The sequence below is a fragment of the Struthio camelus genome, chromosome 39 (assembly GCF_040807025.1).
Source record: "Struthio camelus isolate bStrCam1 chromosome 39, bStrCam1.hap1, whole genome shotgun sequence".
NCBI classification, from domain to species: Eukaryota; Metazoa; Chordata; class Aves; order Struthioniformes; family Struthionidae; genus Struthio; species Struthio camelus.
The window spans coordinates 371,497-395,488 of NC_090980.1; the positions used below are offsets into that span (position 1 = coordinate 371,497).

Genomic DNA, 23,992 nt, shown 5'->3' on the forward strand with positions numbered 1-23,992 from the left:
CTATGTCCCCATCCCCTCCAAGACACCTTCCCCCCCTTGGCGATGCTCCGGCCCCCCGGTCCCCTCCCTTGCTGCCACCTCGCCTGGGAAGTGGCGTCCCGGACGCCTGGGCTCCTTAGCGCGGCCGCGGCGCCCCCTGGTGGCCGCAGTCCCGCAGCGCACGCTCCCACCTGGACACCTGGGCCCCCTCCCACAGGACGAGCCACAGCTACGACCGGGGCCGCGTAAAAGAATTTAAGAATTAATAAAAAAAGGAAAAAAGCACCAGGGTCACCCTCTCCACTCGCCTTTAATAATTACCCGCCCGCCCCTGTACAGCTATTTACAGTATGTACAAGCAGCCCCCGGCAGCGCCGCAAAACGGGGGAATCTCCTAAAAAAATAACAACAGGGGAGAGGAGCCAGCGCAGCCCGAGTCCCGCAGGCTGGTGGTGGCCGGGTCCCGGTGTCCCTCGCCGAGCACCGCAGCAGGGAGACAGGGAAGGGGATGGCACACGGCCCAGGCACTGCGGCACTGCTGGGGCCAGACATGCGGGGAGCCCAGGTGCCACTGGGCACCACCGGAGCCGGACACGCGGGCAGCTGGGTGCCGCCGGCGCCGGACACCAGCAGGGCCGGACACACAGGGAGCCAGGCTCCACCAGGGCCAGGTGCCACCAGACACGGGACACGCAGGGAGCTGGGTGCTACCAGACAGAAAGGGACCAAGGCGCCGCCAGGGCCGGACGCGTGGGGAGCCACGCGCCGCCGGACACGCGGGCAGCCTGGCACTGCCAGACACGCGAGGAAGCAGCTGCGGAGCAAGCTGCCGTTATGGGGAGCCGAGGCTCTCCAGCAGCAGCCGCCGGCCCTCCTCATAGTCGTCCTCGTCCACGTTGACCAGGAGCCGGATAGCCTCCTGGCCCACGGCCTCCTTGAGCGAGTCCGTGAGGAAGACGCCCTTGAGGGCCTCCAGCAGCGAGCCGTTCATGTAGTCGCTCCAGAAGGCGTCCAGGTAGGAGAGCTCCGAGAACTTGATGTCACAGATGATGGAGCCCAGGTCGCGTGACTTGAGCACGGTGCTGGCCTGGCCGAAGACGTCCAGCTGCCGCTCCAGCCGGTGCTGCTTGTTGGAGGCCACGTTCTGCCGCAGGGCCGGCTCGTGCTCGCAGTACTCAGCCCGCACACGCAGGCGGATGTCTGGCCGGGCGCGGAGCAGCCGACGGAGCCAGGAGAGGAAGGGGAGAGGAGCAGGGAGGAAGAGACAGAGACACAGAGACACACGCAGTGCCATTAGCGGGGAGCAGGGGGTGTGGACCACGCGCAGGCGCTGCTGCTCTGGGGAGCAGGGCTGGGCAGCGCCCGCCAGCACCCGGCCTCCCCCCCAACGGCGTCCCCCGGCACTGCCGCCGCAGCCGGACCTCGCCAACCCCAGGAGGAGCGTGGGGCAGGGCTGGCCTGGGGCCAGCCCCCCCATCCTGCTCTGAACTGGCCCAGCTTCCCCAGTGCCCCCAGGCCCACTCCAAACTGGCTCAGCTCCCCCAGGGCCTGCTCTGAACTGGCTCAGCTCCCCCAGTGCCCCCAGGGCCTGCTCTGAACTGGCTCAGCTCCCCGTGTCCCCCAGGCCCTGCTCTGAACTGGCTCAGCTCCCCGTGTCCCCCAGGCCCTGCTCTGAACTGGCTCAGCTCCCCGTGTTCCCCAGTCCCTGCTCTGAACTGGCTCAGCTTCCCAGTGCCCCCAGCCCCCACTCTGAATTGGCCCAGTGAGCACCGCCAGTCCCGCTCTGATCTGGCCCAGCATCCCCAGGCCCCGCTCTGAACTGGCCCAGCATCCCCAGGCCCCGCTCTGAACTGGCCCAGCATCCCAGTGGCCCCAGTCCCACTCCCAACTGGCTCAGCTCCCCCAGTGCCCCCAGGCCCCGCTCTGAACTGGCCCAGCACCCCCAGTTCCTGCAGAGCTCCCTCTCTGCACCCCGTTCCTGTTTGTGGCCAAGAGGCCCCCTTCTCCCAGTGTCCCCCGTCCCCCAAGCTCCTCGTCGCCCCCAGCGCAGCGGGGTCCGCCTGTGGCCGTGCACCCGGGAGGAGGCCAGAGACACCTGATGCAGTGCTGGGCCTGGGCCCCGACCTTGCTCTGAGCAGGGTCAAAAAGAGCAGGGCTGGGTGTGGGGTTTTTTTTTTCCGTTTTCTTTTTTTTTCTTTTTTTTTTTTTTCTCTCAAATAACCCAGACACCAATATGGAGCAACATCCGGCAGAAGAAGGACCCGAGGCGGGGGGGTTACATACGCTCAGGCCGTCTGCTTTAATGTCTCGGGCGCGTGGCGGCATCACCTGTAGAGGCATCAACTGGAAAGCGCGGTCGCGGCCCGACGCCAGGGCCGCAGCAGCCCGGCCGGCACTCACGCCCGCCCCCATTGCCTCCGCGTGCCCGCCTTGGACGCCCGCGCAACCCCCCCGGCTCGCTCCGGGCCTTGCCCAGCTCCTGGAGAGGCTCCGGAGCGAGCGCAGCCGACAGCGGCCGGCTTTACCGCCACGCAGCCGGAGCGAGGCCAGGGTGGGGTCGAAGCGGAGGCGCTGCCGGAGCCAGGCCTGCGGCGGCTCCTCCAAATCCACCTTTGGGGAACTTCGCAGAGCAGCGCCCCCCCACCCTACCCCGTCCCCGGATCCGGCCCCACAGCGGAGGAGGGGGGGCTGCCAGTCCTGCCCTGAGCAGCCCGTGGTAACCCCCTCGCTTTCGGTGCATTCATTTGGATTTTTGGGTCAGTTGCTTTTTTTTTTTTTTTTTTTTTTTTTTACCAGTTTCTCGCATGGGCCGATACTTTACGCTTTTTCCCTGTGGGGAGAGAGGGGCAGTTGCTTTCCGACTGTGGATCAAGAGAAACAGGGTTCAATCTTTTAGTACAAGGTAACAGCAAGAAACAATCACTTTTCCAGACTCAATAACCGGCCAAAGAACAACCCCGCAGGCAGTTCGTGCCAACTCTCCGGCGGCTACGCTGCACGGGGCTGCACAGGGAGAGGCAGGCCTCTCCAGAAGGAGCACGTGCATGCGGGAAGGGGGAAGCCCTCAGCTGGAAACCCCGGAGTGGGGCAGAGGAGAGCACAGGCGGAAACAAGGCCGGGTTGCACCGAGAGAGCTGGGGAGTGCCCGAATCGTTTACCTCGCGCAGCCCTTCTGAGCAGAGCGCGCAAGAGACACACAGTCTCTTGTACTGTCAACTTTTGCTTAGCAACCTGGAAGTTAAACGGGGGGGGGTTGAGAGAGAACGGGCAGAAAAATCAAGCAGCAGCAACAAAAATATTGATATCAGGGAACTGGAGAAAAATAATTAAAAAATAAAAAAAATAAAAAAAAAAAGGAAACCAAGTGGTGGAAAGGCCCCAAGTTTGCAGGGGTCCGGTGTGAGGCGCCAGGAAGGAGGGGCCAGGGCCAGCAGAGGTCAACAGCCGGCTCAGGGGTGTGAGCGCGGCACTGCCCTGAGGCACGAGGGCTTGGCAGGGGTACGGCTTGTCCCCCAAGCGCAAAGTCAACATCATCATCATCATCATCAAATACAGGCAACAATCTAGCGTGGAACGGAGCTTACGGTTCGGTCCGTGCACCTACCCGCCAGATGTCTTAAGCTGCACCGTGCAGTTGCAGTTTTGACACTCATTGAATTATTTTTGAACCTTCTTCGTTAGAACCCATGGCCTGCAAATTGGTCAAACGGTAAGACAGCGTTTTTGCGCGGTTCGCTCTCTGCGCTCATTCGTATTTTTGCACTGACACAACGACACGGGGAGCAGCGGGGACGCTGGTGCCTGGCACCTGGGGAGGGCTGTGGGGGGGGAGAGGGGGGCCAGTTTATATGCTGGTCTGGGGCAGACTCCCCCCACCCCACCTTCCCCGGAGCAGGGATCACCGGGACAGAGGGCTCCGGAGTGCTCCTGGGGCGGCCATGCCGAGTTTCATCTGCCAGCAGCGACTCCGGGCTTGTGTCCCAGGGAGGGTGGGGAAGCCTGGCCCCCACCCCCCCAGAACTCGCCGCCGTTCTCACCAGTGTTTCCTCACCAAGGCCTCGAGTGTGACAGGGAGGCAGGACAGTGCCCCCGTGGCCACCGAGTGGGAAACTGAGGCACGAGGAAGGAGAAAGGGACTTGCCCAAAGCCCTGCGAGAGGCTAGCGCTGCAGCTGGGCCTAGAACCCAGGAGCAAGAAGGAGATGATGCATATATATATATATATATGTTTGGTTCTTTTTAAAAGGGAAACGCAGACTCGCTGCCGTTACCTTCCCACTCAAACGCCAAGCCCCTGAGCGGAATCCGTTTTAGCAAGGAGAGGGAGCTGAGCTCCTGGACTAAACTGGGCAGAACAGTCAAAAAAAACAACAACAAAAAAAATCAGCAGTAATTTTCCACAGTTATCGCCTGGCCCGGTTGCAGAAAGACCCAAGAGAACATCCGGGCAGGGGGACTCCAAGAGTTTGGCCTGAGAGCACGGAGAAGCGCGTGGCCAGCGCCTCCTGGCCCGAGGCTCCGAGCCCGGGAGACCAGCATATAACAGGGGGAAGCAGCGGCCAGGTGCCACAGGCCGGTGTGCCTGGAGATGCGATTCCTCCTCCTCCTCGCCCCCTCTGCGGCAGGGCTGTTCCAAGCAGAAGCATGGCCAGGAGCAGATCGCACACCAGGCCAGGGCCTGCTGTTTTGTCACTTGGAAACACCTGAGTGCCACAACCCCCCACCACCACCCCCAGAAACACCAGCGAGTTTTGGCCTGGTCCGACTGCAGAGGGACCTTGGGGACATGCTCGCGCCAATGGACACCTACCACAGGTCACTTTGGTGGGAGTGGAGGCCTCCGGCTGGGGGGCGGGGGCCAGCTTGGCACCCCGCCGCCGGCTGAGCGTGCTGGCCCTCGTCCTGCCTCTGCTCACCCGCTTCCGCTTGCTGGAAGTCGAACCTGGAGACAGACAAGAAGCCGTGAGTGCCGCTGCAGCGTCGTTTAACTAACAACTCTCTCAGATCGCACCCAAAAATCATGTGGGAAAACTATACGGTTAACACATAGCAAATTATTATTATTTTGCCGTTTACCGAGAAAGCGTCGCTGCAGTAAGGCATGGCAATGTGTCCCCCCCCAGTGGGTCTTACCTGTCTCCCACTGCTCCTGGCGGGGCTCTGCAGAGGCAGAGCTGAGGCAGCTATCGACCTGCCGATCGGCAGCAGCCACCGACGGGCCGTAGGTGTATCTTTCAGGGGAGACTGCGGGGAAAAAAGCGGGTTGCGTGAGGACAGGCTCCAAGCGGGCGCCGCTGAGCAGGTGGCCTCCCCTTTCTGCCCCCACCCAAATCCTGCTCTCTCCAAGCACTGCCTGGTACCTGTGCGCTGCCGCTTCAGGGTGGTGTAGGGCAACAGGTCGTGCCGGGTGAGCACCCGGAGGAGCTGCAGGAGGTGCCGGAAGTTGGTTTCATCACACAGGCCGCGTCGCTCCAGTTCCAGCAAGAGCTCCACCCCGTTCCTGGGCCGGTGGCGCTCGCCTGCTGCCTCCCAGCCCCCCTCCGCCTGGCAGGGACGCCGGCGGCGCCGACGCCAGCTCTCCAGGAGGGGCGAGGGCGGCTCTGCGCTGCCCTCGTCCTCGCCTGCCACTGTCCACAGAGTGGGGTCCAACGGGTGGAGCCCTGGCTGCGTCTCGTCCAGCAGGAAGGAAAGCACGGCCACGTCGTTCTCAGTCAGCTGTGAGCCGATCACCTCGAAGAGGTGGTGCAGCGAGATCATGCCGTAATACTCCAGGCACTCGTCCTCCTCCCATGCTTGGGAGATCACTGGTCGCCTCGGCTCAGCCATGGGGCCTGGGGAGCAGGACTCGAGCCGGTCAGAGGCACCTCGCCGAAAGGCTCGCGAGGAACCAGACTGCAGCGAATGCAGCTGCGACAGGGCTCTGAGGGACTCCACCGCCAAAGATTTCTAGGCTCAACTAGGCCGAAATCGGGACAACTCTCCCGGATCCCGCAGCCGGAAACGCTGGGATCCGCTGGAAAGGAACGCAGGGCAGCTCCCTCTGGGGTCCCACAGCCAGAGACTGCTGCAAAGGGATGCAGGGCAGCTCTCTCTGCAGACCCACAGCGGGGCTCTCAACAGCTGCAATGGCCCTCAGGGTCAAACAGCACCTGGAAAAAAAGACAGTGGAACGGTGAGGAGGAGCTGACAAGAGCCCAGTGCCTGAGAGAGGGCGAGGAAGAGCCAGGCTGGTGCCATCAAGAAGCAGGCAGAACACCTGGGCTCCTTCAGGTCCTGGCAACGCCTTCTCTTAATCCCCTCCAGCTCCTGTCCCCCGCAGGCAGGGAAGTGAGCACCCCAGCTCCCCTTCCCAGGGTGGACAAGGAGCCAGGTGTGGCACCGGCTGAGGGCCACCCGGCCCTAATCGCTGCCCTCAGTCCCCGCCCGGGGCCCACGCCCAGCACTCTAAAATGCTGTTTCACGGCTGCAGCGCCAAGGCCCCGGCACCGCGCGGGGGCAGCACTGCGGCGGTCGCCACCGGGAAAACACCACTCCAGAAGGCTGCGCTCCTCTCCCCTCTCGGTTGAGGGGAGGGGCGGCGGACCCGGCCCTCCACGCGAGAATCCTCTCCCGCCACAGGGATCCTCCGTGGGGCAGCCTCCCTGGCCCATGCAGCAGCAGCGGGCCGGCCTTGCTCTAGCGCGCCCGCGTCTTCCCCGCCCAGGAAGCCCCAGGCCTGCGGCCACGGCCTCCCCCAGAACTGGTTCTGCTGCCCCGACGCCGTGATCTCACCCGCCCTGCCGAATAGAGCCGCCCCCCTCCCCCCGCTCCTCCTCCACCGGCCATGATCTCACCCCCCGCAACAGCCATTTTCTCATCTTCCCTCCCCAACCCTTAGCCCTCCTAAGGGCCCCCCCGGCCACTCTGACAGCCCCGACCCCCCCTTCTTGGCCCAGCTCCGCTCTCCTGAACTCTACAGCAGCCATTTCCCAGCCCATTCACCTCAAACGCGCACCCGCCGCCCAGCTCCTCCCGGATATCCAGCCGTGAGCTCGCCTCCGCCGCACCCCGAGGCTCCCCCGCCCTTGCTGCCCTCCCACAAGCGATGCCAACTCCCTCAGAAAAGGCCCCAAAACGGAGCCCCTCCCCCTCTCCCACAGCGGGCTCCGGCCCTGCCCGCCCCAACCGCCGTAACGGCCGCCCCCTCCCCCACCGCCCGGCCCCGCATAGAGAAACGACTCCCCGCCCGAGAAAAACAACCACCCAAAAACACCCCAAGCTAGACCTTTTCCCGCAGAAACGCCTTCCTCGGCACAGCCTCTCCCTCCCCGCGGCCCCCACGACCCGACCCCGGCTCCCTCACCCGGCGCCACTGCTGCCGCCTCCGCCGCTCGGATCCTTCTGGCACCTTCGATCGCTCTGCGCATGCGCCGCCCCCTCCCCACGGGCGGCCCCGCCCCCCGCGCACGCGCCCTGGCGCCCCCCGCTGCCATCCCCCGCGCGGCCCCGCCCCCCGCGCACGCGCCCTGCGCCCCGCCGCCGCTCCCCCGCCCCCTGCGCATGCGCCGCCCCGCCGCGCGCATGCGCCCAGCACGCTTCGCCCCCCCGCCGTAAACAACCACCGCCTGCGCGTGCGTCACCGCCCACCGCTCCCTCCCCCCCCCGCCCGGCACGCGGACCCCCGGCCGGCGTCCTCGTGACCCACGTGTGTGGGCGGGACTAGCCTGCCCCAGCGCCCCGCCCCTGCCGCCGTCACGCAGGCGCACGAGCGGGCGCCCGGGAGGGCAGGCGCTGCGCTGGTGGCGTAGGCCACGAGCGCAACTGGCGTAAAACGGGCAGAGGCTGCGCCGACAGCGTAGAGCGGGCGGCTGCGCGGTCCCGCGACGCTTCTGGACAGGCGCGTCGCCGTGCAAACCCGGTGCACGCTCCGTACACCCCCGTGCACAACCGTACAAACCCCGTGCACGCTCCATGCACAACCCGTGCACTCCCTGTGCACCCTCGTGCAGAACCCGTGCAAACCCCGTGCATGCTCTGTACACCCCTGAGCACAACTTGTGCAAACCCCGTGCACACTCCGTGCACCCCAATGCAGCCCCTTCCCGTGCATTCCCTGTGCACCCCCTCGTGTAAATCTGCCACGCACACTTGATGCAACGCTGTGCACCCCCCCTCCCCAGGGCACATGGCTACACCACCGCAGCCCACTCCGCGGCCGTTGTGCACTGGTGAGTGGCGTGGCCGTGCCGCCCGGCACACTCGTGTAACGCCGCAGCCCAGCTCCCGTGCAAACAGGCGTGGCATGGGCGAGGCACGCGAGAGGTCACGGCTGACGTGGGTGGCCACGGGCTCCAGTGCAACGGCAGGCCGAAGCCCTCGCCCGGACCTGTGCACGAAGCTGTGCGAGCTGGCACGGACATGGCCGGCAGGAAGCTCCGTGTGAGGGAACACACACACGCAAGTGGGCTTGCTCCGCCGGGCCCACGTCCCACCCACGCTCACGGCCATGCAGGGTCTCCACGCGCGTGGCCGCCCACGTGCGGAGCCCCCCGCACGCATGCGCACACGCCAGCGCACCTGCCCCGCCCCCCCTCGCGCAGGCGCAATGTCGCGCGCGCCCCCTCCAGCGTGCGGGGAGGGCGGAGCCCTTCCCTTGGCCCCGCCCCCGACGGGAGGGGCGGGAACGCCGCAAGGGGCGGGGCTCGCTGTCTCGGCCCCGCCCCTCCCCGCCACCAGTGTCGCGCGCGCCCATTGGCCTCCGCCGCGCGAGCCAATGAGGAGGCGCCGTGCAGCGGGGTGGGCGCCGGGAGGAGACAGGAGCGGAGCGGCAGCGGCGGGCGGCGGTGAGTGGTGCGGCTGTGCTGTCCCCCCCGGCTTCTCCTTCCCCTCCCCGCCGGTACCGGCCACCCCCAGCCCCTCCGCCCGCCCCCCGACGGGCCTCGGTGTCCCCCGGCCTGAGCGGGCCCGTAGCCCCTCCTTGGCTGCACGTCCCGGCCTGTTCCCGCCGCCCCGTGAGGGGTCCCCGGGGCGGCACCCCCCCTACAGCGGGGTTCCCCCACCCCAAACCGGGGCCCCAGGTCGTGACCGCCCACAGCGGGGTCCCCCTGTCCTAAACCCCCCCACAGCGGGGTCCCTCCACCCCAGACTGCGTCCCCAGGCCATGATCCCCACCCCAACAGGGTCCCCCCACCCCAAACCGGGTCCCCGGGGTGGGACCTCCCTACAGAGGGGTCCCACCACCTAAATGGGATTCCCAAGCCGTGACCCTCCCCCCAGTCGCGTCCTCTGTTTCATCCAAAGGCCCCCAGGCCGTGACCCCCCATAGCAGGATCCCCCTACCCCAAACCAGGCCCCCCAGGCTGCGACACCCCCACCCTACCCCAGACCGAGTTCCCCGGGCTGTGCCTCCCCCGTAGCAGGGTCTCCCCACCCTGAACCACGTCCCCTGGCTGTGCCCCCTCCCCCCCCCGTAACAGGCTGCTGACTGAGGCCCCGGTGTGCCCGCAGGTGCAGCAGCCAAGCGGCATGGCGGAGGAGCTGTCCTCACTGCTCTTCCAGCACCAGTACATGTGCTCCGAGTGTGGGCTGCTCTCCGACACCCTGGAAGAGGTGCTGCTCCACCAGCGCGGCCACCTGGCTGGGGGCGAGGGGGCTGCTGGGGAGGCTGCCGCTGCTGGGGAAGCCCCCCGCGAGAGCCGCTACCAGTGCCTGGACTGCGGCCGCCTGCTACTTTCTCCAGACGAGCTGCTGGCGCACCAGAGCCTGCACCCACGGCCCGGCTGCCCCCCACCACCACCCGCCACTACTGCGGGGCAAATCCACTACCAGTGCGGTGAGTGCCAGGAGCTCTTCGCCTCGCCGGCGTTGTGGCTGGCACATCGGCAGAGCCACGCCGAGGCCGACCCCCCGCCGCCCCCACCGCCTGTGCACCCCTACGAGTGCTCCGAGTGCGGCCGCCTCTTCCCAGCGCCTGAGGAGCTGCTGGAGCACCAGGGCGAGCACTTTGCCACCAGCGAGAAGGAGAGCGGCGAGCCGGTGGCTGCCGCCGAGGGGCTCAAGCAGGAGGCACCCAGCCCGTCACCGCCATCCCCAGCACGGCCTTTCCACGAGTGCAGCTTGCCCCAGGAGCAGCGGGAGCGGGTGGCGGGGGCAGGGGGCGAGTTCCCCTGCCCCGAGTGCCAGCGAGGCTTCAGCACGGCCAACCGGCTGCTGGCGCACCGGCGGGCGCATGTGGGTGGCACCCACGAGTGCCCCAGCTGCTCCAAGGTCTTCAAGAAGGCAGCGTCACTGGAGCAGCACCTGCGGGTGCACCGGGGCGAGGCGCGCTACCTGTGTGTGGACTGCGGCCGCGGCTTCGGCACTGAGATGACCCTCATGGTGCACCGCAAGAGCCACACGGCCAACCCGCTGCACCGCTGCGCCTGCGGCAAGACCTTCACCAACATGACCAAGTTCCTCTACCACCGCCGCACCCACGCCGGCAAGAGCGGCACGCCGCCCCCGCGCCCTCCGCCACCACCACCACAGCCCGCCACCACCGCACGCTGCCCGCAGTGCGGCAAGGAGTTCTCCAGCCAGCCCCGCATGGCGCGGCACCGGCGGGTGGTGCACGCGCCGGAGCGCAAGCACCCGTGCCCCACCTGTGGCAAGCGCTTCAAGAAGCTGGTGCACGTGCGCAACCACCTGCGCACGCACACAGGTGAGCGGCCCTTCCAGTGCAGCGACTGCGGCAAGACCTTTGCCTCACAAGCCAACCTGCTGCGGCACCACCTGACGCACACCGGCGAGCGGCCCTACCAGTGCGAGGTGTGCCAGAAGCGCTTCACCCAGTCCTCCAACCTCCGGCAGCACCGCCGCCTCCACGGCCCGCCTGCCAGCCCCTTCGTCCGGCCCCGGCGGCTGGCGCTGCGCCGTGCCGCCCGCCCGCCCTTCGCCTGTCCCGACTGCCAGGCGTCCTTCACCCGCCAGCGCCTGCTGGAGCTGCACCGGCTGGGCTGCAGCGGCGGCGGCGACACGGCAGCGCCCTGCGGCAAGCGCCTGGGCTCGCCGGGCCCCTTCGCCTGCGGGCTCTGCGGCAAAGCCCTGGCCACCCGCAGCGGGCTGAGCCGGCACCGGCGGCGGCACGAGGGCGGCGGGCGGCCCCACCAGTGCCTGCTGTGTGGCAAGGCCTTCGCCGCTGCCTCGGGGCTGCGGCTGCACCAGCGCAGCCACACGGGCGAGCGGCCCTTCGCCTGCGGCGAGTGCGGCAAGGCCTTCCGGCAGGCCGCCCACCTGCGCGAGCACCGGCGCCTGCACACGGGCGAGCGGCCCTACCGCTGTGCCCAGTGCGGCAAGGCCTTCGTGCAGGCCATGCACCTGCGCGAGCACCGCCGCGTCCACACCGGGGAGCGGCCCCACCGCTGCCCCCTCTGCCCCAAGGCCTTCAAGACCCTCTCCAACCTCCGCAGCCACCGCAAGACCCACGCGCCACCCCCCACCGCCACCCCCCCTGCGCCACTGCTGCAGCCCACCCAGACCATCATGTGCACCGAGCTGGGCGAGACCATTGCCATCATTGAGACGCCAGAGCCGCTGCCGCTGGCTGAGACCATCGAGCTCTACCGGGCCGCCCTGGAGGGGAACCTGCGCGTGGAGGCGCTGCGGGCCGACGCCTTCGCCTAGCGCCCGCCAGCGGATAAAGGTGCTGCTTTAGCCCCCCCACCCCCATCGCCCCCCCCGGACGTGGGGTTGGTGGGGAGGGTCTGCCATTTCACAGCTGCCCCTGCCGCATGTTCATGCCAATAATTTATTGAACCGGAGGTCTGTACACAGCCAAAAAACCTAAGAAAGAGCCTAACGCGTTTTGGGGGCTGGGAGGGAGGGTTAAAAAGAGGGGGGAAAAATCATCAAATCAACCTATTTACAGAGTGATTGATAAAACAGGGGGGTGGGGAGGAGTGTATTTACAAAGGGGGGGAAAGGAGGGGAATAAAAATCCCCCACCACCCCATGTGCACCCTTGCAGGGGGCACTGCCCCACAGGCAGCTGGGGAGGGTACACGGGGGGGGAGGCCCTAGGGCCCCCCCAGGCTGGCACTGTGGGGAGGGGGGCTGGACCCCCAGGGCAGTGTTAAAATCAGGAACGACTTAAAATGAGGCTGGGGGGGGGGCCTAACGGCCTCCTCCAGCCCTGCAGTGGCATCCTGGGCGGGGGGACGAGCCCGACCCCCCCCCCCAGCTATGGTTCACAGTTCAGCCAAGCTGGGTGGGGGGGGCCATGGCACAAGGTCCCCTGGGGCCTCAGGAGGGGCCAGTGACAGGTCCCACGGCGTCTCCTGGCAGCACCTGGCTCCGCTCGGCCCCTGGGCGCCCCTCGCCTGTGGGGAGGGGGACAGGATGGAATGGGGGGACATAGCCTCAGTTGAGGGGGGGGGGCAAGCTGCCCCCCCCCAACTGGGGAGAAACTCCCTGTAGTCAGCATGTACCTGGGGCCCCCCACTATCCCAGCATGCCCCACTGCAGACCCCCCTGTATCCCAGTGTGCCCCAGGGCACTGTCCTCCCTGCTATCCCAGCATGCCCTGCTCCAGACACTCCCCCCCACACACACACACTCTATCCCAGCATGCTGTGGGGTGCTGCCCCCCCCCCCAACTATCCCAGCATACCCCACTCCAAAACCCCTGGTATCCCAGTGTGCCCCAGGGCACTGCCACCCCCCACTATCCCAGCATGCTGTGGGGTGCTCACCGTGGGGGGCCCCAGGGGCACAGCCCCGCAGGTGGGGGGGCACCAGGGTGCTGTTGAGGGAGGGCTGGATGCCCAGCTCTGGGGGGGGGACAGGGGGTCAGGGGGGTTATGACCCCCCCAGCCCCCCCGTGGTGCTGGTGGGGGGGGGCTGGATGCCCAGCACTAGGGGAGGTACAGGGGGGTCAGGGGTCCTTACCCCTCCAACCCCCTAGAGCCCCCTCAGAGCCAGCAGCCACCCCCACAACCACCCCCAGCCCCAAAACCTCCCTCTGCCCCCCCCATTGCCCCCCAGAGCCAGCCACTGCCCCCCACAACTCCCCCAGGACCAAAACCTGCCTCTGCAGCCCCCAATTCCCTCTATTACCCCCCAACTGCCCCCCAGGCCCCCCACAAGCCCCCCCCCAGGACCCCCAGAGCTAGCAGCTGCCCCCACAACTTCCCTAGCCCCAAAACCTGCCTCCCCAGCCCCCAATTCCCTCTATTGCTCTCTAACTGCCCCCCATGAGCCCCCCCAGACCCAGCAGCTGCCCCCACAACTACCCCCAGCCCCAAAACCTGCCTCCACAGCCCCCAGTTCCCTCTATTGCCTCCCAAATGCTCCTCAGGCCCCTCCGTGAGCCCCCCCAGGACCCCCAGAGCCAGCAGCTGCCCCCACAACCACCCCCAGCCCCCAAACCTGCCTCCCCAGCCCCCAATTCCCTCTATTGGCCTGCAACTGCCCCCCAGGACCCCCAGAGCCCCCCCCCGGCCCCCACCGCCGGGGCTGAAGTTGAAGAGGGGTGGCAGGTCGCGGCCGCTGGGCAGGCGGGCAGCGGGCAGGCGCAGCTCGTCGAAGAAGGGGTCGGCGCAGGCGGCAAGGGGGCCGAGGCGGCTGTGCGGCGTGTACTCCAGCAGCCGCCCGCACAGCGCCACTGCCTCAGGTGGAGTCCGCGCCTTGAACACCTGTGGAGGTGGGGGAGATGGGGCTGTGTAAGTGCAGGGGGGCCACCCCATGCCACCCTCCACCCACTGTCCCCCACCTTGGCCCAGGGGTGCGCCTTGATCTGCGGGAACTTGAACTCGGTGTAGTTGGGGTTCATCTCCCGGATCTGCTCCCGCGTCGGTGTCCCCAGCACCTGCGCAAGGCCGTGCCAGGTCACATCGGCGTCACCCCCTTCTTCCTCCTCCTCGGCCTGCCCAGGACGCCTGGGCTTGCTGGGGGTGGGGGGTTGGGGGTCCCACCTTGATGATCTCCACTAGCTGGTCCACGCCGCTGTCCCCAGGGAAGATGGGCTGCCCCAGCAGCAGCTCAGCCAGCACGCAGCCTGCCGACCAGATGTCTGGGGAGGCAGAGGGGTGAGGGGGGGCATGGGGCAGGCGCTGGGGCTGTGGGGCGGGCGCCGGGACAGGCACTGGGGCTGTGGGGTGGGCGTCAGCACTGGGGGGCAAATGCAGGAGCGGGCACTGGAGCTGTGGGGCAGGTGCCAGGGCCATGAGGTGGGCGTGGGGTGGGTACTGATGCCATGGGGCAGACACTGGGTGGGTGCTGGCCCTGGGGGGCAGGCGCTGGGGCCATGGGGAGGCCACAGGGGCCGTGGGGTAGATGCAGGGGTGAGCACTAGGGCGGTGGGGTGGGTTGCAAGCTGGGTGCCAGGGCCGTGGGGAGGCTACAGAAGCTGTGGGGTGGGGATTGGGGCTTTGGGGCAGGTGTGGGGTGGCCACAGGGGCTGTGGGGGGAGTGCCAGGGCTGTGGGGTGAGCACTGGGGCCGTGGGGCAGATGCAGGGGTGGGCAGCAGGGCCACGGAGCAGGCACTGAGGTGGGTACCAGGATTATGGGGCTGACACAGGCCGGGTATCAGAGCTGTGAGGTGGGCACTGGGGGCTGTGGAGCAGGTGCCAGGGCCATAAAGTGGACGCTGGGGCCATGGTGGGGGGTGCCGTGGGGCCTCACCTATGTTGGAGGTGTAGTCGGTGGCACCAAAGATGAGCTCGGGGGCCCGGTAGTAGCGGGAGCAGATGTAGGAGACGTTGGGCTCCCCCCGCACCAGCTGCTTGGCGCTGGGGAGGGTGGGGGTCAGCGGCTCCACCGGGAAGGAAGGCCGGGAAGGCCCCCCGAGTGCCCAGAGCCCCCCCAGAGCGCCCCGTCCCACCTGCCAAAGTCGCAGAGCTTGAGCACAGCCGTGTCGGGATCCACCAGCAGGTTCTGGGGTTTGATGTCGCGGTGGCAGACACCCTGCGAGTGGATGTAGGCCAAGCTCCGGAACAGCTGGTACATGTAGACCTGGGGGCCGAGACCCCCCCGCCACTGTCAGCGCCGTGGGGCAGCCGTGGGGCAGCCGTGGAGCAGCCAGGCTCACCTTGACGTAGAAGACGGGGATGGTCTGCTTGGCCTTGGAAAAGTGCCGTGCCACCCGGTACACTGTTTCGGGCACAAAGTCCAGCACCAGGTTGAGGTAGACCTCGTCTTTCTGCTGTGGGGATAGCGGATGAGGCCGGCTGCCCCATGGTCCCCTTATTGCCCCCCACAGCCAACCCATGGCTTCCTACAGCCCTCTACCTTGTCGCCGGTAGAGTAGAAGAAATAGCGCAGCCGGACAATGTTGCAGTGATCCAGTTTGCGCATGATCTGCAGCTCGCGGTTCTGCGGTGGTGCAGGGAGCCAGGGTGAGCACAGTTTGGGGGGGGGAAACACCCCACAGCCCCCCTCCCCCGCCACGTCCCCCCTTGTCACCTTAAAGCGTTTGTCCTGCAGCACCTTCTTGATGGCCACCAGCTCACCCGAGTCGGCCAGCCGGGCCTGGTAGACGACACCGAAGGAGCCATTGCCGATCACCTTGATGTCGGAGTACGAGACCTCCTGGGGCCGGTCGGGGCCCTGCCCGGGGGTAGCCACCACCGTGCTCACCTTCCCGCCGTCGCCTGGGGGGGAGACGTTAACGGTGCTGGGGGGGGACACCGCGGAGGGGTGACCGGAGGCCACCGGGGAGCAGGACCCTGGGGGAAAAGGATGGGGGTAATGGCATTGGAGGGGACACCGAGAAGAGGAACCAGGAGGAAGAGGCAGGAAGAGCGATTAATAGCACCGGAGGGAGCCCGGGGGGCGGTTAGCGGCACCGGGAAAAGGAGGGGAGAGCCCCGGAGCGGCGGAAGGGCCGCGGCGGGGCCGGCACTCACGACCCAGCTTGATGCCCGGCGGGAAGGCCCCGCCGCCCGGCGCGGGCCCGGCCTTGGCGCCGGTCTGCGCGGCGGCGGGCGGCGGGGCGGGGCCGGAGCCGGGCGCGGCGTCGGCGAAGGAGCTGGCGCGGGCGCGGGAGGGGCCGGCGCCGCCGCCGCCGCCGCTCATGGCGAGGCCGCTGCGGGGCCGCTCGCTGCTCTCGGGCGGCGCCGCAGCCGCGCCGGGCCCGCCCCGCCCCCCGTCGCAGGGGGCGCCGGGAAACCGAGCCCGCGCGCGCCGCGCCCTCCGCCGCCGCCACCCGAGCCGTTGCCGGGAGACGGGCGCGGGGCGCGCCGGGAAATGGAGTCGGCGGCGGCTTTCGCGCGGGGCACGCCGGGAAATCGAGCCCACGCGGGAGTTGCCGCCAGGCTGGAGCGCGAGGCACGCTGGGAAACCGAGTCTGTGGGCGCGTGGCCGGGAGACGGAGTCCGCGACGGTTTTCGCGCGCAGGGCACGCCGGGAAATACAGCCGGCCGGGGAGGGCGTCACCTGGTAACCGCTTGCGCGAGACACGCCGGGAAATAGAGTCCACGGGCTCGTTGCCTGGCAACCGGGCGCCCGAGGCACGCCGGGGAGGAGAGTCCACGGGCTCGTTGCCTGGTAACGGGGCGCGCGCGGGGCACGCCGGGACGGCGCTTCTCCCGGCGTGCCCCGCGCGGGCCGCGATGGCGGCGGCGGCGCTTCCCTGGCCCCGGGGTCCCGTCGTGGGTCGGGGGGGGGGGGGGCCGGTCCGAGCCGCGCCAGGTGAGGAGCCCCCCTCCGACAGTGGGGGAGGGGGAACGGCCCAGAAAAGCGACCAAACTGTGAAAGTTTTATTGGTTATTTCCTTTATACATTCTTAAAATGAAACCGACGCCCCCGCCCCCGCCGCCCCCCCCGGTATGTACAAGAATTTCAATAAGGCTTCAGATAAACCCTCCCTGTCCCCCGGCCCCCCCCACCTGGTGCCCTGACCCCCAACCGGGCTCTGCACCCCCTTGCCCCGTCTAGGGGGAGGATGGGGGGGAGGCTGGAATTGAGGAGAAAAAATGTTAGTTCAGGCCTCCGCCCCTGCCCTGGGGGTGCTGTGGGGGGGGGAAAGGCCTGGGCCCCCCCCCGTCCCATGGCGACAGTTCATCAACAGGCACTTAAGAAACCCTCGAGCCCCCCCCACCCCCCCCGCGGTGGGTCGGGCCATGCCCACCCACCCATTTTTTTGGTTATATAAAGCCATTTGTACAGGGAAACCCCCACATGGGGCCAGAGTGGGGGGGGCATTTCACCCCCCCCAGCTCAGGATCGGACCCCCACAGCCCTTCCTCTCCGTGCGTGGGGGCAGTCAGTTCAGCCCTGGCAGAGACTGGGCATGCTCAGCCCCTGCCAGGCCCTGGCCTCACGCTCTGGTGGGGGGGCACACCTCCCCCCCCCAGCCCCATGTCAGATTTCAATGACAAAAACCGTATTTGTGCTTAAAAAGCCCCTTTTTTCACCTGAGGGGGGGGTGGGAGCCCGGGGCGGGAGGGGGAGATGTGCCCCCCCCCAAGGCTCCCCCCCAAGTCCTTTCCCCAGAGCCCCCAAAGGCAGAAGGGTTTAAAGAAACAAGGGGAAATGGGGAAGGTTGCAACGAAACGAAAAAGCCCCGAAAGCAGTGTGGGGGGGGGCTGTTCCCTGCGCGTAAACCCACCATGTCACCCCCTCCCTTAAAACAGAGCCCCTCTGGGGGCTGCGGCAGCCTTAAAAACAGCCCCCAGAAGATAAGTCAGAGGGGGGAGAAGGATTATGTTCTCTCCCTCCCCCACCAAAAAAATTTCAATTTACAGATCGGCGGAGCCGGCGGGAAAACGAGAGCCAACGCCGAGGAGCAGAAATCTCTGAGTTAAGGCAGCAAATCAATGAGTCCCGGTTCGTCACATGTGTGCGTGTGTGTCCCCCCCACGACCCCCGCCCCCCCCTCACCCCCCGCCACCTTGGCCGTGCTGGGGGGGGGGGTGCAATCAGGAGTCCAGGGAAAGCTGGGCCGTGGCGCGCTGCAGCTCGGCGCTGACCCTGCGCCCACCAGGGGCCGGAGCAGCTGCCGCCTCCTCCTCCGCCTCTGCCTTGGCCTTCTTGTCATCCGCGGGGGGGTCAGCGGGGACGAGGGGCGGACCGCCGCTGCTGGCCGCCTCCTCCTGCCGCCGCTCCTCGCTCCAGCGGCGCTTGAACCGCAGCTTGAGCGGCACGCAGGGCGGTGGGCGGCATGGTGGGGGCGGTGGCTCCTCGGCGGCGGGTGGCGGCGGTGCCTTGAACACCTCCTCATCCTCCTCCTCGTCCTCCTCGCTGACGTCCGTCACCTCCACCTCCTCCGACTCCCCCTCCGAGATGGGCTCCACCTTGATGTGGGGCAGCGAGGGCTCAGCAGCAGCGGCACCGGCGCCCCCTTCCCCAGCGAGCGTTGGCGCTGCCGCCGCCGCCTTGTCCCGGTTGCGGCGTCCCGGTGGCGGGGGCTGCAGCTTGAATTTGAAGGGGGCCAAAGCGGGCGGTGGCGGCGGCTCGCCGGGGCCCGGTGGCGGCGCTGGCACCGGCTTCTCGGGGCGCTGGGGCTGCGGCACCACCAGCCCTGGGTAGTGCAGGAAGGCGCGGGGGCTTAGGTGGTAGTTGTAGACGCTCTGGGCGTGCGCCTGCAGGTAGCGCTGCATGTCCTCAGGGTTGAAGGAGAAGCGGGAGGCTGCCGCCGCCGCCGGCGGGGCGAACATGGGGCTGAGGGTGGGCGAGGGGGTGTAGTTGAGGTGAGTGGGGGTCAGCGGCAGCGCCGGCGAGAGCGGCGGCGGCGGCAGCAGGGCGCCAGGGCCAGCCAGCGGCGAGGCAGCGAAGGGGCTCAGCGGCTCAGGCGCCCGCGGGCGCGGGTAGAGGCGGAAAAGGCCAGCGGTGGCATCCTGCGGGGGCAGCCGGGAATGGCCGGGTAGCGGCGGCCCCCGGAAAACGTCACCGCCTCCACGGCTGCCGCGCTCGTCGCCCAGTGGCTCCTCCAGCTCCGAGGTGGCCGAGGTGGCGTCACTGCAGTCGCTGACGGAGCCGCGGGCCAGGCGCCGCGAGACGGCGGCAAAGACGCCGCCGGGCGAGCGCAGCTCCTCAGCTCCCGGCGACAGGGCGTCCGAAGGCGTTGCGGCGGCGGCGGCCGGCGGGAAGCGGAAGTGCGAGCCGCCCGAGGGGGCCGGTGGGGCGCTCTGGGGCACGGGGCCACCTGCAGGTGGGGGAGTGGTGTCAGGGTGGCCATCGCAGCCCCCTCACCCCCTCCCCGCCATGGCCCCTGCTCACCTGCCAGGCCCACGTCGATGAAGGGGTAGTTGACCAGCACCAGCTTGTTGAAGTTGAATTTGTAGGTGAAGCGTTTACCCTTGGTCTTGTGCAGGATCCGCTTGTTGTAATAGTACCTGCGGGGCAGGAGAGCGTCAGTCGGACGCACCGAGTGCAGCCCCTCGGCCCAGACACCTGGGCCCACCTGTCACACAACTGGTGAGTCATGGGGGTGCCTGGATGCCTGGGCTCCCTTCGCACTGCGGCTAGTTTGGGAGCTCTATAGGGAGAGTGGGGTGACCAGACCCCTGGGTCCCCTCCTGTTCATGGGGCACCTGGACGCCTGGGTCCACCCTCTCAGGACACAGGACACCTGGGGGTGAGAGCAGGCGGTGTGGGGTGCCTGGACACCTGAGTTTCTCCGCTCTCTGGCAGGAAAGGGAATACAAGTAGCTGGTGCCGGGATGGCACCCGGACGCCTGGGCCCTCGCTGCTCACCTCAGCGCCCGGCTCAGCTTGTCGTAGTTCATCTGGGGCTTGCACTTGCGGACGCCCCAGAGCCGGGCCACCTCGTCAGGGTCCTTGATGACGAACTCGCCGTAGTCGCCCTGCCAGGCGATGACGTCGTGGTATTCCTCCTTGCGCAGCAGCTCCAGGATGAAGTGCCACAGCTGGATCTGCCGCGAGCCCGGGCTCGACTCCGGCTTGTACGCCCAGTCCGGGAAGGCGAAGCCTGCGGCGGGCGGAGAGGGCTCAGCCGGCACAGGGCCAGGCAACCCAGACGCCCGGGTCCCCCATGCCACGGGGCAGAAAGGTGGCCAGACGCCTGGATCCCCTGCGCAAGGGGCAGCCTGGATGCTGTGGTCCCCTGTGCAGATTTGGGACGGGCCATGGGCAGCCTGGACCCCTGGGTCCTCCAGAAAAGGCCAGGGAAGCTGCCCGGACGCCTGGGTCCCCCTGTGCAAGGGGCAGCCCGAACGCCTGGGTCCTCTGGGACAACCAGGGAGGCCGCCCAGACACTTGGGTTCCCTGCACCGTGGGGTAGAGGGGCAGCTGGACGCCTGGGCCCTCTACGCCATGAGGCAGGGCGGCTCGGATGCCTGGGCCCTCAGCGGGGCTGAAGGGGTTAACCCCCCCACCCCATCCGCAAGGTGCGCGTCACCCCGCCGGGGACCTGGCGGGGAGGGACCCGGGGTGGGGGGGGGACAGGAAACCGGCTGCCGCCGCCGGCCTCTCCCGGCACCGCCAGGCTCCCGGGCTGCCGGCCAAGGCCGCCGGCTGCTGCCAGCCGGGATGGGGGGGGCCCCCCCACCCACCCCATAGCCGCTGTGGGGCGGGGGGGGCCGTGCCAGGCGGCCCCCGGGCCGGGGCTGAGCTCAGCGTCATGCACAAGGGCCCCTTTATGAGTCCGCGGCCGGGCCGGATTCCCGGGAAAAGGCGCCGGGTTGCGGGATGGGAGATGGGGGGGGAGGGGGCCGTTTCCCGGCTCCCGGGGCCCAGGCGTCCCCGAGCGCATCAATAATGCAGGGCCCTAATGGAGCTGCCGCCGCCACGATGAGCTCAGCTGCCTCCCGGCCAGGGGGGGACGGCGCCAAGGGGGGGGGACCCGAGTGACACCCCCGCCCGCCAAAGCAGGGCATCCTGTGCCAAAACAGCTCGTTTTCCCCCCAAAATCACGTCTCCAGGCAACGGGGCAGACGCTAAAAATAACCTGCCAGGGAGGAGGAGGAGGAGCAGCAGCAGCAGCCCCCCCGCCGCCACCCACAGCTGCCCCATAGGCAGCCCCCCCCAGGGTAGGGGGCACCCCATAACTGCCCCCATGAGCAGCACCCTCACCCCATAACCAGCCCCCATAATTGGCCCCCCTCAGGGTATGGAGTGCCCCATAACTGGTCCCCCCAGGCTATGGGGCACCCCATAACTGGCACCTCCAGGCTATGGGGTGCCCCATAACTGCCCCCTCCATAAGCAGCAACCCTGGCTTATGGGGCACCCCATAACTGCCCCCATGAACAGCACCTTTGCCCCATAACCAGCCCCCCCGGGTATGGGGCACCCCATAAGTGGCCCAATAAACAACAACCCTGGGCTATTGGTGCCCCATAGCCCCATACCCCCCCCCACGCCCAGCCTCACCCCATGGGCTAGTGGCACCCCATAGCCCCCTCTGGCCACCCCTCCCCCTCGTCAGCACACTCGGGGCCTGTTCTCGCTAATTAGCTGGGAGGGGGGAAGGGGGGGGCTGGGACGTGACATCAGCGGCGGCCGCGGCCCCATCAATGGACCACTGTTCCTGGCCGCCCCCCCCAAGTCCTGCGGGGGGGCCATGGGGCCCAGGCATCCGGGACGCCCCCCAGCCCACCACAGCCCAGGTGTCCGGGACACCCCCCAGCACAACACGGCCCCGGGGGCCCAGGTGTCCGGGGGTTCTCGCGGCCCCGAGCTCTGCACAGCCCTTGGAGGGGGGCACGACACAGGTGAGGGCCCCCCGCACACACGTGTGCAAGCATGTCCTCCCCCACACACACGCGTGTGCGAGAGTGACCTTCCCCCCACACATGCGTGCGAGCTGGTGTGTGCGCCCCCACCCCCCACACACGCGTGTGCGTTGCGCCCCCGCCCCAGCGCCTGGAGCACGCGTGGGCACCGGCCCCCCCCGCACACGCCTGCGCACACGCCCGCGCACACAAAGCACGCCCTGTCCGCCGGCCGTCCCGCTCCAAGTTTCCTCCCCGCCCCCCCCGAGCACGCCTGGGCCCCCCGGACTCGTGTCCCGTGTCGTCGCTCCCCCCCTGCATTGCATCACCCCCCCCCCGGCCCCACACATGGAGGGAGGTCATGACGATGAGCCCCTCGGGAGGGGACACACAGACCCCCAAGTCTGACCCCCCAGATAGGGGGAACATGTCCCCCCCCCCAATCCCGTCCCGCACGTGGGACCCACCCACCCCCCCCTTATTGGGGGTCCCCCACGCGGGGGGCAGAGGATCCCCGGCCCCCCCCAAACCTCACACCTGGGGAGCACAGGGACCCCGGCCCCCACACTTGGGGGGCGCCGGGACCCCCAACTCTGCGGGGGGGGTCACGCCCCGCCCTTCCCCCCCCCCCGCGGGGCGCAAAGTTTCGGCGAGTTCCGCGGGGGAGGGGGCGGGGCCGGGGCGGGGCCTGCCGCGGGCGGGGGGCGGGGCCGGCGGCGGCAGGGGTACGGGGCGGGGGAGGGGACAAGTTTGAACAGGAGCGAGACGCGCTCCAGCCCGGCCGGATTCCTGCAGACAATCGGGGCGGGGGGGGGGGCACCGCAGCGCCCGCCCCCCCCCTTAAGGTGGGCCGGGGGGGGTAAAGTCCGACCCCAACCTTCGCCTCCCCCTAACACGTTTCAGGTGGCACCGCGCGGGGGGGGGGCGCCCCCCCACGGCGCCGTGACCGCTAGCCCGCCCCCCCAGCGGTGTTGGGGGGGGTCACGACGACCCCCCCCTCCCCGCCCCCAGCCGGCGCCACCTTAAACCCTCGTTGTTTGTCGGGAACAAAAAAAAAGTTCCCAAAAGGCGCCGACGGCAACTTGGCGCGGGGGGGGAGGGGGGATACGGGGGGAGGGGGGACACGACCCCCCCGCCCCCTCCCCGCGGCGCCCCTCCCCCCCGCGCGCACACACAACGTGGCACAGCCCCCCCCGCGCCCCTCCCCCCCGGGAAAAACACCCCCCGCGGGAAAACACCCCCCCGGTGGGGATAAACACCCCCCCGCGGAGATTCCCCCCGCGAATAAATGCCCCCCCCCCGCGGGGATAAAACCTCCCCCGCGGGGATAAACACCCGCCTGGGCAAATAAATGACCCCCCCGGGGGAACAAATACCCCCCCCCGCAGGCGCCTGGTTATGGGGGGGCCCGGCCGGCGCCGCCGCTTCGCGCGAAGCAACAGGTCCCGGCGCCGCCAACTCCGCCGGAGCCCCCCGCCCCCCCGCCGGGGGTTCCTCCCCCCCCCCAGCGGCCCCCCCCTTTAAAAACAGTAGTAGATCCGGGCGCGGGGGCGGCCGCCCACGTGGGGCGGGGGGGGCCCAAAGTTTGTGCGGCGGCGGCGGGGGGGCAACTTTCGCCCCCGTCAACCGGCGCCGCCGCTCTTCTTCCCCCCCCCCCCGCGGCGAAATAAAATTACAGATATAAAAACTTCCCCTCCCCCCGGGTAAGTCCCCCCCCGCCCCGGGGGGGGGGCGCAGTCCCCACCTGCGTCCGCCGGCGTCTTCATGGCTCCGCGCGCTGCAGCCGCCGCCGCCGCCGGGTCGGTGTCGGGCTCGGCCCCCCCGCCGCCCCCCCCCGCCGCCGCCGCCCCCCGCCCTCCCCGCCAGCCCGGGACGCCCACGCCCCCTGCTCACGTCACCGCCGCGTCGCCATGGACACTAAGCCCGCCCCCCTCCCCCTCCCGCCACCGCCTCCCCGCCCGGCCACGCCCACGGGGGGAGGGGAAGGAGGGGGCGCTTAAAGGGGCCGCGCGGGGAGGGGCGATGGGGCAGAAAGGGGCAATGGTGTAGGAGGGAGGCACATGGGGCAGGAGGGGGCAATTGGGGACAACGGGGTCCATGAGGCAGGAGGGGGCAGATGGGGAGGGGTGATTGGGACAGTGACATCTGGGGCAGGAGGGGAAAGGGGGTCCCCATGAAGACCCCTTCTGGGATCTGGGCTGAGACCCGACAAAGCTCATGACATGCAGGCCCGGCGTGTTCCACACGCAGCCGCAGGGCCAGGCCAGGAGGCAAAGGCCCCAGCACGCGAGGCCCTGGCATGAGCGGCCCCCGTGGGGGGTAATTAACCTCCCAGGTTGTTTTGCCTCGTTTGTGCTGGCGGCTGATGCAACTCCCCAGCGCCC

General features: G+C 68.7%; 4 protein-coding genes across 7 annotated transcripts; 1 reads left to right on the forward strand and 3 right to left on the reverse strand.

The window, feature by feature from the left end:
• Positions 1–270: 270 nt before the first annotated feature.
• DEDD2 (death effector domain containing 2) lies at positions 271–7,413 on the reverse strand. Of its 4 annotated transcripts, XR_011137201.1 has the most exons (6): positions 7,321–7,413; positions 5,339–6,127; positions 5,112–5,222; positions 4,250–4,920; positions 3,584–3,670; positions 2,160–2,840 (listed from the first exon to the last, which is right to left on the reverse strand). XR_011137201.1 is itself a non-coding variant. In XM_068924231.1 (5 exons), exons 2-5 carry the CDS (start codon positions 5,802–5,804, stop codon positions 812–814), a joined length of 1,077 nt encoding a protein of 358 aa, XP_068780332.1. In that variant the 5' UTR covers positions 5,805–6,127; positions 7,321–7,413; the 3' UTR covers positions 271–811. The 4 variants fall into 4 exon arrangements, 2 of the variants coding, with proteins under 2 accessions (XP_068780332.1, XP_068780331.1); XM_068924231.1 differs by lacking the exons at positions 2,160–2,840; positions 3,584–3,670 and adding an exon at positions 271–1,179 and having other exon boundaries at positions 4,789–4,920; XR_011137200.1 differs by having other exon boundaries at positions 3,584–4,920.
• A 1,263-nt stretch (positions 7,414–8,676) lies between these two features.
• ZNF526 (zinc finger protein 526) lies at positions 8,677–11,770 on the forward strand. Its single transcript, XM_068924226.1, has 2 exons — positions 8,677–8,800; positions 9,465–11,770. Exon 2 carries the CDS (start codon positions 9,483–9,485, stop codon positions 11,616–11,618), a length of 2,136 nt encoding a protein of 711 aa, XP_068780327.1. The 5' UTR covers positions 8,677–8,800; positions 9,465–9,482; the 3' UTR covers positions 11,619–11,770.
• GSK3A (glycogen synthase kinase 3 alpha) lies at positions 11,729–16,008 on the reverse strand. The gene is made up of 11 exons (XM_068924248.1): positions 15,840–16,008; positions 15,397–15,584; positions 15,223–15,306; positions 15,023–15,136; positions 14,816–14,946; positions 14,617–14,723; positions 13,907–14,004; positions 13,705–13,800; positions 13,441–13,627; positions 12,686–12,763; positions 11,729–12,313 (listed from the first exon to the last, which is right to left on the reverse strand). The coding sequence occupies exons 1-11, from the start codon at positions 16,006–16,008 to the stop codon at positions 12,237–12,239; spliced, it is 1,329 nt and encodes a 442-aa protein (XP_068780349.1). The 3' UTR covers positions 11,729–12,236.
• A 633-nt stretch (positions 16,009–16,641) lies between these two features.
• On the reverse strand, positions 16,642–23,456 carry ERF (ETS2 repressor factor). The gene is made up of 4 exons (XM_068924286.1): positions 23,353–23,456; positions 19,630–19,864; positions 19,153–19,268; positions 16,642–19,078 (listed from the first exon to the last, which is right to left on the reverse strand). Exons 1-4 carry the CDS (start codon positions 23,372–23,374, stop codon positions 17,853–17,855), a joined length of 1,599 nt encoding a protein of 532 aa, XP_068780387.1. The 5' UTR covers positions 23,375–23,456; the 3' UTR covers positions 16,642–17,852.
• Positions 23,457–23,992: the final 536 nt, after the last annotated feature.

Coding starts and splice junctions, on each gene's coding strand:
- DEDD2 (XM_068924230.1), bottom strand. CDS start 5,804: ATGGCTGAGCCGAGGCGACCAGTGATCTCCCAAGCATGGGAGGAGGAC. Junction 5,223..5,338: donor CCTGAAGCGGCAGCGCACAG/GTACCAGGCAGT, acceptor TTTTCCCCGCAG/TCTCCCCTGAAAGATACACC. Junction 4,921..5,111: donor CCAGGAGCAGTGGGAGACAG/GTAAGACCCACT, acceptor GTCTGTCTCCAG/GTTCGACTTCCAGCAAGCGG.
- ZNF526 (XM_068924226.1), top strand. CDS start 9,483: ATGGCGGAGGAGCTGTCCTCACTGCTCTTCCAGCACCAGTACATGTGC.
- GSK3A (XM_068924248.1), bottom strand. CDS start 16,008: ATGAGCGGCGGCGGCGGCGGCGCCGGCCCCTCCCGCGCCCGCGCCAGC. Junction 14,947..15,022: donor TCCCCGTCTTCTACGTCAAG/GTGAGCCTGGCT, acceptor CTCGGCCCCCAG/GTCTACATGTACCAGCTGTT. Junction 12,314..12,685: donor TGCCCCTGGGGCCCCCCACG/GTGAGCACCCCA, acceptor CCCTCCCCACAG/GCGAGGGGCGCCCAGGGGCC.
- ERF (XM_068924286.1), bottom strand. CDS start 23,374: ATGAAGACGCCGGCGGACGCAG. Junction 19,865..23,352: donor GAAGACGCCGGCGGACGCAG/GTGGGGACTGCG, acceptor CGCCCGCCGCAG/GCTTCGCCTTCCCGGACTGG. Junction 19,269..19,629: donor AAGCTGAGCCGGGCGCTGAG/GTGAGCAGCGAG, acceptor CCTGCCCCGCAG/GTACTATTACAACAAGCGGA.